This window comes from Aythya ferina (assembly GCF_964211825.1).
Source record: "Aythya ferina genome assembly, chromosome: 16".
NCBI classification, from domain to species: domain Eukaryota; kingdom Metazoa; phylum Chordata; class Aves; order Anseriformes; family Anatidae; genus Aythya; species Aythya ferina.
Window position 1 is genome coordinate 1,212,180 of NC_140315.1, and position 11,119 is coordinate 1,223,298.

At 61.4% G+C, this 11,119-nt stretch overlaps 1 protein-coding gene across 1 annotated transcript; it reads left to right on the forward strand.

Moving 5' to 3' along the window:
• Positions 1 to 3,602: 3,602 nt before the first annotated feature.
• On the forward strand, positions 3,603 to 9,852 carry PSMF1 (proteasome inhibitor subunit 1). The gene is made up of 7 exons (XM_084538147.1): positions 3,603 to 3,773; positions 4,538 to 4,690; positions 5,152 to 5,234; positions 5,718 to 5,903; positions 6,747 to 6,800; positions 8,480 to 8,638; positions 8,777 to 9,852. The coding sequence occupies exons 1-7, from the start codon at positions 3,645 to 3,647 to the stop codon at positions 8,826 to 8,828; spliced, it is 816 nt and encodes a 271-aa protein (XP_084394273.1). The 5' UTR covers positions 3,603 to 3,644; the 3' UTR covers positions 8,829 to 9,852.
• The last annotated feature ends 1,267 nt before the right edge of the window (positions 9,853 to 11,119 follow it).

Genomic DNA, 11,119 nt, shown 5'->3' on the forward strand with positions numbered 1-11,119 from the left:
CTGCTCGCAGGAATCTCAGCCAGGAATTGGCCGTGGCCCCTCGCTGCCTTCTCCTGCCCGGCCCTGTGCCACGGCTGGTGCACGTGGCCCAGCGTGGTGCAGCATGGCACGGCACGGCACGGCACGGCACGGCACGGCATGGCACGGCACGGCATGGCACGGCATGGCACGGCACACCGGTGAGCCAGCTGCCCTGGCCGTGCTGGCTGCCGTTCCCAGCACGGAGGGCTCACGGGCTGCAGGCGATTGAGAAATCGGTTTCCTCTCCTCCTCCTTACGACATTGCAGTGGGCGCATCCACCGGGAGCAGTGAGGCAGTGGGAAAGTATGAAGGTCAGGGGAGGCTGTGGTTTGTGTGACGGAGGTGAGCCCCGGCTGATGCATCCCCTCCACCTGCCGGTGCCCGGCCGGCTCCTGCCTCCTCTCCCTCCACCACGAGGCCCAGATCCTGCCGAGAGCAGCTCTCCACGGCCCCGTGGCTGCTGCTCCTGGGTTAGAGAGAGAGGAGAAGGGGCACACGAGGCTCCTCTGCACTTCCAGCACCGGGAGCAGAAGGGTTGCTACTGGCTCCTGCCAGATCCAGCGGTGGATCCTGAGGAACACGTGTGATGTGCGCAGGGCTCTGGCTGCTCCGGCGGCTTCCCGTGGCTCAATCCACATCGCTCCTGCCCCCGGCTCTGCTCCACCAGCCCACAGAGAGGATGCGGTGCGGAGCCGCCGGCCACCTCGCCTGCTCCAACACCGGCCCCAGCGTTTGCGGCGGCCGACGTGACGCGCTTGCCTCGCAGCACTAACGAGCCGGCTCTGCAATCCTCGTCACCTCATTAACGACTTGGCTGCCGCATCCCGGCCCAGGCTGTGCTGTCCGCTGCCTCCCACGTAGCTTGCAGGCTGCGAGACCGGCGTTAGGGGAGCCGCTTTTATGTGGCCAGAGGTTTTCATCATCAGCGAGCTGCAGTGAGCCAGGAGCTGGGGCAAAGGAGGGACGAGGGGGGACGGGCACCATGGGCTCGGCAGGGGCAGCTCTGATTTAGGGCAGCCCCGGGAATGGGGGATGCAGCCCTGGGGAGGGGATGCAGGGAGGGCATCCCGCTGTACCCCATCAGAGGGCTGCTTGGGGGTCTCAACCCTGCTCCTGCAGCCCCCCAGGACACCCCCAGTTACCCCTCGTGTGTGGTCCAGCACGGCTGGCACCCGTGGGGATGCAGGAGGCCGTGCCCCAGGTTGGTGTGAGGGTGGAGAGGATCTCAGCCTTCATCCCCGCTGGAGGATCTGCTGGACAAAACGGAGCCAGAAAGTCTTTTAATGTCTGCATGTGCCCGGCTGGCCTCCATCAGCACAGAGGCACCAACCTGGGGACTTGCAGGCAGCTCCAGGTTCCCATCCTGGCCATGAATCACAGGCCCCACAATGGAAAAGCCCCGGCTCCAGCATTTCCTGGTGTTCTCATCGAATCCCGATCAGATGAAGCAGACACATTCGTGGGACTGCATTGCTCAAGCCACCCCCAGAAGGATTCAGCCTGCCCAGGAGAGCCCCGAGCCCCCAGGAGCTGCCCACCCTCCAGACTCTGTTCCCAGAGCAATGGGCAGCGAGATCCAGCTGCACCGAGCCCGTGTCCCTGTGTCCCCATGTCCCCGTGGCTGGCTTGGCACCCAGTCCATTGCACCCACCACCCCGTGAGGCTCTGCAGGGCTCAGGACAGGGCTCCCGCAGCTCCTGCAGCTCCTGCCCAACAGGCACTGGGACCATATGAGTCTGACAGCCCCACAACACACATCCTGTTCCCCACACTCCCCCCATCACCTCACAAATGAGCAAAGCAGGAGCTGAGTCCCACATTCCTATTGCGAAGCCCTGGCTCTGTGGAAATCAGTGCTAATTTCCTGCCCATTCCCACCTGGCCAGCTCGGCTCTCTTGGCTTCCACGCCATGGGTGTCCTCTGCGGAGCCGGGACTGACGGGGGCATTAGCAAGAGGTGCAACATTTCCACAGCCACCGGGGAAATGATTCACGGGAACGGGCAGCGCTGAGCAGTGAGGACGGTCTGTGGTCAATTGTTCAGCTTCAGTGACTTCTTGAGGGGGAAATGGAAAGAGCGGACAGTGTGAGTTAATTAATAGACGCATAATGAAGTCAAGATGAATCAGAGCATCCCCAAAGGAGCTAGATCTCAGATTGGGAAAGCAGCAGATGATGGCTTTCCCTGGCATGAGGCTGCTTCATCCAGGACCACTCCAGCCCCAGCCTCCTGCCACCCGCATCGAGAACACGCCAGAGACACCGGCTCCAGCCCCAGGCCACAGCGGGGCCAGGAAACAGAGCCCCTGACTACAGCTGTGGCAACTTTAAGGAGTACTCAAGTGTTATAAACAGGGAAAGGAGATGTGGAAAGAACCAGAATAACATTGTCACTAGCTGATTGCACTTTTGGTCCCTTTGGGTGCCAAGGGAAATAATAGGGACGTGCACGTGAGCACAGCCACAGGTTCTTCCAGATTTTTAATAACTGGATCAGCAAATAGTTTGGTCACAGGCTGATCCTTGGTGAGGAAGAGTCCGGGGTTAGGGAGCAGGAACAAGGCAAAATTCCCAACCACGTGGCTGCTTTGGGCACCTCTTGCTCACAGCAGGCGGTGAGGCTGGTGCCACCACATGGAACCCCCTTGGAGCCCTGCCACGTCCGCAGCCTGGAGAGGCAGTGACACAGACCTGGCATGCAGAAGTGCTAATTTTTTTCCGGGGAATAAAAACCCTAGCCTACCTGCAATCTGAGAGCAGCCCTGCAAAGAGGGACTTCGGGCTACCGATGGGTGAAAAATTGGTTATGAGGCAGCAGTGTGCACTTGTAGGCCAAAAAGCCAGCTGTGTTTTGGGCTGCATCACAAGGAACCTGGCCAGCAGGTCGAGGGAGGTGATCCTCCTCTGCTCCGCTTTCCACCTGGAGTACTGCATCCAGCTCGGGGTCCCAGTACAAGACACACACGGACCTGATAGAGGAAGTCTGGAGGAGGCCATGAACATGGAGAAAAGAGTGACGAGAGTTGGGGTTGCTTGGCCAGGATGTGAGCAGTCTCCAGGCTGACGTTATTGCAGCCTTCCAACATACAGAGGGGGCATGTACGGAAGAGAGAGCAAGACTTTACCAGGTCCTGCAGTAACAGGACAAGGGGTTTTGATGCAAAAGAGGGCAGATTTAGGTTGGGCATATGGAATAAACTACACTCTGAAGGGGGTGAGACGCTGCAACAGGGCAGCTGTGGATCCTGAAGGGCTCACAGTCTGGTTGGAGGGGGCTTTGCACACCCTACAGAGGGGCAGATGCCCCTGATCACGGCAGGGGCGGTCTTAACAACATTAATCTTAATAATTAACAACGTCTGCCCCCTTTCCAGCCCAAACCACGCCGTGATCCCCCAGCGAGGGGGCCGGCCCTGGATCACCGCTGCCCCTCGCTCCCTGCGGCTTCCACTTCACCCCAGCCCCGGGGCTTAAAGCAGGGGACGGGGGCCCCCTAGTGAGGCTCGGCCCGTTCCGCTTTGACTCTCCCCGACCCGATTCGGGCTCTCCCCGGGGATCTCAGCCCCGGCCCGGCCCGGCGGAGGGCGGGGGCCCGGCCCGGCCGCGCCTCCTCGGTGCGGCCATGGCGGGGCTGGAGGCGCTGTACGCCTCGGCCCGGGCCGCCGTGTCCCGGCCGCAAGATGCGCTGCTCTGCGGCCTCCATTGGGAGCTGGTTCGGCACGGCTACCGCTGCCTCGGTGCCGGGGAGCAGGTACGGGTCGGGCATGGCCGGGCCGGGCCTCCCGTTCCCGGCCGACCGCTGCGCTAGGCCCCGCTAGGCCCCGCCGAGCCTCGGACTTTCCTAGCGCCGCTCCCCGCCCACGCTCGGCCCTGGCCGGCCGCCGCGGTCGGGGAGGGCGCTGGGGGGGGTGCGGGTACCGGAGGGGTCTGGAGCTTTGGGAGTCGAGGGGGGAGGCTGCCGGGTGTTGTTGGGGGGTGTCCGGGTGGTGGGGGGTACAGTGAGGGGTTGGGGTGGTGGTGGTGGGGACCCCATTGGGGGTTTGGTGTAGTGTTGGGGTGGGGGACGGGGCTGGAGGGGTTTGCTGTTGGGTTTGGGTTGGGGGGACCCAGTGGGAGGCCAGGGAAGGGGACAGTGTGGTGCTGGGGGGGAGGAATATTGCTGTGGGTGTGCTGATGCTGAGGAGGGGGATATGGGGTCAGGAGCCTGGTGTGGGGGTTGCCAGGAGGGTGCCTGATGGGGTACGGGGGGCAGTGGCACTGGTTTGGCAGAGAAGCCCCCCACTACCTCGGGAGGGGACAGTTTGGGGCAGTGCCATCCTCCAGCTGCTTTGCTGTGGGGCTGGGACAAATAAGGTGACAGCCACGAAACGCTGGGGAGCTGCAGGGTGCCAGGAGACAAAGAGCATCATCCACCAGTCCGGGACTTTGTTGGTTCCTACTCAACAAGGGGTGGTTGTGCCCTCTTCTGTTCTACCTGGTGGGCAGGGTCTCAGCAGCACGTCTGTCCTGTTGTAGCCACGTCCTGATGAACGAAAGTCAGAGCTGCTGCCCGCTGGCTGGGAAGCCAACAAGGAGGTGTACACGCTGCGCTACAAGTCCACAGATGATGCCCGTGAGCTGCTGCTTAAGGCCATCATGGTGGAGGACAGTATGATCGTTAACGTCATGGTGAGTACCCGGGCTGGTTGCTGTGGGAATTGGCAGGTGTGGTAGGGACCTTAAAGATCATCTAATTCCACCTCCCCCACCATGAGCAGGGACTGACTCTGGCCTGGGAGTTGCCCCTTTTGCGTCCCTTTTCCATCAGGGGATGTGTTTGCAGACCATTTCCCAACCAGCACCTGCCCAGGATATTTTTGCCCCATGGCACAGCTTCTTGTCTCTGGCTGTGCCGTGAGATTTTGGTCTTTCACCTTTGCAATCCGGGCTGGGGGAGTGAGCAGGGAGAGCCTTGCTGTACGCTGCAGTTTGTTTGTTCCTGGGTTTCAGGCACCACACAGGGACATGGGCAGGAAACAGGCGAGCTCATTCCTCATGTCCTGAGCCCCTCTCTGTGGCTGTGCCTGCTCCCTGCCCTAGGCCCAGCTTTGCCTGGCTGCTGACACCTTCCTTCCCCTGTCTATTGCCAGGATCGCACTTCTCAGAAGGTGGCAGATGTGACCTTGGCGGTGGCCGACTACATCAACCCAGAGCACCTGGATGATTTCCACAAGTAATCGCAGTTCCCTGGCATTTTCTGCAGGAGAAAAAGTCCCACCAGTGTAGGGAGGGGGGCCGATGGAATCAGAGACCAGGCTGGGAAGAGCCTGGAGGACTTTTCTGTCCTGTACAAATCCAGAGGCAGAGCAAGAGAGATTCAGGAGGCAGTGGGGTCCTGGGTGATAGCCCAGGGGACAGCCACGCCACCTGTGAACGAGCTGTGGCCAGCCTGGAGCTTTTATTTCCAGAGCACTGCCTGCCTGTCTGTGCTGGGGGGAGGCACCTCCGCCCTCTCAAATGGGGCTGGGGCCTCAGAGCTGCTGTGTGCTGTTGCCCCTTCCCATCCCCTCCGTGCTGCCAGCTGGGGGCACGTTTTGTGCCAGGGACGCTTCGGGCATGTCCATCCCCTCACCTCTCCCCTCGCAGCCCGTCCAGCACCCTCACCCCCGGGTGCCGTGGCATCCCCATCCCACTGCCTCCCCTCTCCTCCCTGCAGGGTGTACAAGAACATGGAGGAGCTGAGGGCAAAAATCGCTTCGGGTATCATCACCCCCCTCGGGGGCCCTGCAGAAAAGGAGAAGAAGGAGCCCGAGGCAGAGAAGGAGGACCCTGTCTTGCCCAAGGATTATGACCCCCTCATGGCCCCTCCTCGGCAGCCTGCAGGCACGAGAGCGCCGTCCTGGTGAGTGCCTCTTTCCTCTGGCAAAGCTGAGGACAGGGGACACACACAACCCACTCCATCATCCCTCCTTGGCCCCTTTGTGCCCAGCCATGCCTCGTGTGTGCCGGGCAGGTTCCCCCCTCTCTTCCCTCACAAGCTGTAATCCCTTTTGGCTGCAAGTCAGAGACGCTGCGGTGGCTCCGCTGTCCCTAGGGAGCCGGCTGTGGCTTCTGCCCTGTACGGCACCTCTTGTTTCTTCGGCCTCGCTGCTGTCTGCTGGTGCTCAGGGTGCAAGCTGCTCCTTGGGGAGGCCCCGCACGCCCGTGGGCAGACAGGCTGGAGCTGGGCATGGCTCTGAAACCGCGTTATTGGCACATACTGCTGGCAAGGAGTTGTGACAGCTGGCTGCAGGCTCGCCACCCCAAAACCTCCACGCTCCTGGAAGCGGGACTGTCATTGTGTGGCTGCCTGGGACGCGCTGGAGAGCCTGGCACTGCTCGGGGAGCCCCTGGCATGGAAACTGCCAGCATCCACAGCTGCAGCCCGGAGCGGTGGGAGCAGCAGGGCTCCCTTCATCTCTGCAAGCTTCCCGCGAGCCTGCCGTGCGCACCGACATCCCCACCCGGCTGCACCCCGGAGCAGGGAATTGCTGTGTCTGGGCACGGAGCGGCTCCCAGAGCCCGCTCAGTCCCACGGATCCCAAGACTTTTTGGGTCCTGCCGTGCAGAGCTGCTGCTCTTGCTGTCGGGAAGGCTCCTCTAAGCACACAGCAGCACCAAACACGCTGCCTGCTCGCTCCTGGTGGCTCCGTGGGGCCGGTCAGCCCCTCGCCGACCTCCTCGCTCACTCTGTGCTCTGTTTCAGGCCTCGCCCCCTGAACCCCTTTGCTGTCGGTGGGGAAGACCTGGACCCTTTCGGGTGAGTGTGGCTGGGAGAAGCGGTGCTTCGCGTGCCTGAGAAGAGGAGCGTCCCCTGCTCTGCCCTGGGGAAGGGTGGGGAGGTTGGGGCTGCTCCTCAGACAGCCGGGGTCCGCCTGGCTCAGGCATCCCGCGAAGCGTCTCCGAGGGCGGGCGGCAGCAGGACGGTTCCTCAGCGCACAGCGGTTGGACGGACGGTTCCTAAACCTCAATGTGGTTCTAATATCGTAACAGGATCCCGTCGCTTGCATAGATGATCGGTTGCAATCTGCGTCTGTTTAATAATCAGCCTGTATTCATTTACCATGCACTAATTCCTTCAGTAAATCAAAGCTGAATACGTCGTTAAGTGGATGTAAGCCTCTAATTCAAAATGTTACCAGCTGCTGCGTCTACAGCCCAGCAGTCTGGAGAAGGGGAGGCTTAAATCCACAGATTGCCGAGTCCTGCTTGGGAGCCTCCAGGCTCTTCTGAGGCACTCGAGAGCAGGGATGCTGGAGGAAGCCCTGCTTCCACCCAGGCTGTCTGGGGGACTCGTCTTCACAGATCCCTCTCTGGCTCTTTGGTTTGGGTGGGCGAGGAGAACCTGTCATCCGTCAATCCAGTTAAAAGCACAGCCTCAGACAGAAAACAGTCCTTGGAATTGTTGCAAAGTGCCCTGCAGCCCAGGGGAGTCCTCTCTGGAACCACGCTCCTGTGGGGATCGCATTTTTTCCCCTCTTGCAAGACTCGGTTCTCCGCGGGTTTGGCTAGAAAAGGGCCAGCTCGAAAAGTCCTGCCCCGCTGGAGGGAGAGGCCCGGAGCCTGGGTGGCTGGAAGGAAACCCGATAGCATGAGGAGAGGGGGTTCAGTTGTGGGGGGGGGGACCCCGCTCTCTCGCCGCCTCCAGCCCTTCATCAGAAGTTTCTCTGTAAAAGGACAAAAAAGACGGTAAATGGAAGCAGATTTGTGTGCTGACACCTGCCAGCGCTGGGGCTGGAGACCCAGACTCCCAGGCATATGCTCGTGGGGCCTGGCTGTCCCGGGGCTCTCTGGGCAGCCAGCCTGGCGTAATGGAACTCATTAGCGCAGTTGTTAATGACTTGTATGATGGCAGCGGTGTCCAGAGGCTCCAGCTGAGTTTGCACAAAGCCGCCTATGAGGAATGGCGCTCGCAGCGTGGGGCAGCTCCGAGGAGCCGCCGTGGTCAGCAAATGACTTCCAGGCAGAGCTTTGGAGAGGCTGGCGGCAGCCCCGGATGGCTCTGCGAGCCCTTGCAGCGCTGCACAAGGGCCAGCAGCTCCTCGGGGACTCCTCAGCCGCTGTCACTGCCCTGACGCTCCTCGAAGGAGCTGGGGGAAGAGGGAAGCTGCCCCTCCGCGGCTGCAGCCCCCTCTCGCAGCAGCTGGGGGACACGCAGGGAAAGCCGAGCGTTTATTTTGGCAGGCAGGCACGCGCTGTTGCTTCCCTCTGCGTGTTTCCATGAGGGGTCGCTGGCACAGTGCTGCCTTGGACCTGGTGCTTGCTGCTGCTCCGGCTTGGGCTTGTGTGCAAGCCTCCACCTTGGCGTGATGCTGAGTTTGGGTTCGCATCCTGGGTCTGCCCCTGAGCACTGCTCGTGGCACAGCGTGGGCAGGGCCGCAGGAGGAGCGCTTTGCTCTTCGTTCAGCTCATCTCCCTCTCTGCCTTTCCTCTCCCCAGAGGTCGGAGCGGGGGAATGATCGTCGATCCTCTCCGGTCTGGGTTCCGGCAGCCGAGCATTGATCCATCGACAGGTCTGCCCAGCCGCCTTCCCCCGGGAGCAGTCCCCCCAGGAGCCAGATTCGACCCCTTTGGCCCCGTGGGGGCTGGCAGGGGCAGGTAGGTGCCTGCTGACACCTGGGCAGCCGCTGCAGTTCCTCATCGTGCTCTCTGCAGTCTGCCCTCTCCTCCACCTCCTCCTCCTCCCAGGGTTGTGCTCATGCTCCTGCTCTGACTCTGCTCCCAATTCCTTTCCAGGCCAGATCCCGACCACCTCCCCCCTCCAGGCTACGACGACATGTTCATGTGAGGACTCACCGAGTGGTTTCTCAGCTGGCTGCAGCCCGAGCGGTCTCCCGGGGAGCAGGAGCACTTTCCCCTCTTCACTTCCCTCTTTGGTGGACTTTGATCTTTTCAGCAGCGTTTTTCTTCTCCTCACTCGGGGCCACGTTCCCGGGCTTCAGACCAGCCATAAAGGTTTCCATATGTGCAGAACAGAAGAGGGGGCAGTAGGTTTATTTCTTTCTGTGCTCCTCCGAGGGTACCCAGCTGTGGGCACACAGAAGATGTGGGCAGCATGGGGAGCAGTGGGGCGTGCTGAGAGCAGCCCCGGGCTGTCAGGTTCCCTCCTCTGTTTCTTTTGGGGTGGCATCGCTTTCGCTGCTGGGGTTACACGTGCAGGTGGTGCTGGGGAGGGAGCAGGTTCCCCGTGCAGAGGTGTTTTTTCTCATGCTTTTTATCCGAGCAAAGAGCTGATCATCACGAAGAGCTAAAGCCTGTCCCAGGGGGTCTCTGTGTCATCAGCTTTGCATGGCCGTGCCCGCTGGATGTGAAGGCCACCAACACCACGCTGTTCATGTGCATGAGAAGAGAGAGAGAGGGGATTTCTGGCCCTGCAGCCACGCTGTCCTTCAGTCCCGGGGCTGCACATCAAACCTGCAGGCAGGCAGCATGGAGGGTGCCCGTTTGGCACCGTGGCAAGAAGGAGGTTTGGCGCTGGCGTGGCCACCGGGACCAGCGTTGGCTGGCTGGGCCTGGCAGAGCTGAAGGATTTGGGATTTGCTCTGCTGCGGGGCTGTACAGGAACACCATTCCCTGCTGCCAGTCCCGTGGCATGAGGCTGGTGCTGTTCTGCTTGGAGGGACTCTGCTGCCCCTCACCAGACCGCGCGGGGAGGAAGGGTGAGGTCTGCACGGCTCGGGATCCGCAGCTCTTTCCGGAGCCCGCCCCGTGTCGGGTAGTTTGGGGGCTGCTGTTTACTGGGTTCATGCTTTGTTCTCGTGGTTTGGTTTCTTGGAAGGATGTTGGAGTTTGAAATAAAAACCTGACGACCATGTTGTGTTAGCACTTGCTGAGGGGTCACCCCTCTGCCCCAGCTGGCCTTCCCCTTTCCCCCTTTTCCCCCCCATGAGAAGGGGAGCCCCAAAGGCACCCCAGGAGCTCTGCCCCGGCTGTGCCTGCTCTCCCTGGGGTGCTGGGCTCACGCTGGGAGCCCGCTTTGTTCCTTCCCCTGAGCAGCAGCATTTTTCCGAGACGAGTAGACTGTATTTAGTAAATTAAGTGGAGAACGGCCCAGCCCTCGTTCCGGCTGCTCTCCTGGTGGTAATTGGCTCTCCGGGGTATTGAACGCCGTTGTTGCGCTGCGTGCAGCTGCAGAGGCATAAATAAAAACGGGGGAGTGCTCCCCTCTGTCTCTCCCTTTTCCCCCAAAGGCTTTGCCTTTTAAACTGCCTTTGCCTCCAAACACAGCTGATATCAGCTCAGTTGCAGCGTTTTCGACCCCGGGCTGTGTGCAGGTGGGAGCGGGGAGGGACCGGCTGCAGAAATTTGGCACTGGGGGAGCCGGAGCATCCCCTGCATCTCCCCAGGGCTCACATCAGCAGGAGCTGCTGTGTCCCTGCTGTGTTCCTGCTGTGTCCCTGCTGTTCTCCCAGCTCCTGGGGCAGCCTGAGCCTGCCCACAGCTTCCCCCCCCAGGAGAAGGAGCCCCAACCTTGTTGTGGGGGGGCCGAGATGCTCGGTGCTGCGGCTGTGGCCTTATCAGAGGGGCTCCCCCTCTGCGGGAGGCGGCTGCTTTCCGCCGCCTGCATTAATCATGCGCTGCAACCTTTCAGGAGGGAGAGACACAGCCTGCTTTGATGGGGGCTAATTAAAACGAGCCAGCTCCGGGGAGAGGCTGCGTCGGGTCCTGATAAACAATCTTTTGTCTGCAGCACTTAACCCCAGCGGGTTCGTGGGGCCGTGCAGCTGAGGGGGAGCAGGTGGGAGAGGAGAGGCTTTGAGGAGAGGGCGAGCGCCCTGCGTTGAGCCGGGGTGGGTGCAGGCTCGTGCCTCAGCCTCATGGATTTTGGGGGCTCTGCTGCCCGTGCTCCAGAGAGGAGAGGTGGAGGGAGATGCAGGACAAAGAAATGGGACAGGAGAACAACTGCAGCCCGCTCAGCTCAGCTCCCACCATACGGCGGAGGTGGCTAACGCGCCTCGGGTGAATTTTACAGAGGGCTGTAAAGAGCATCAGGGGCTGGAGTGTGCGATGCTGGCACGGCCCCAGCCCTCCCTCCTCGCCAGGGTGCCGAGGAGGTGCTTCCACGTCAGGTTTGAAGAA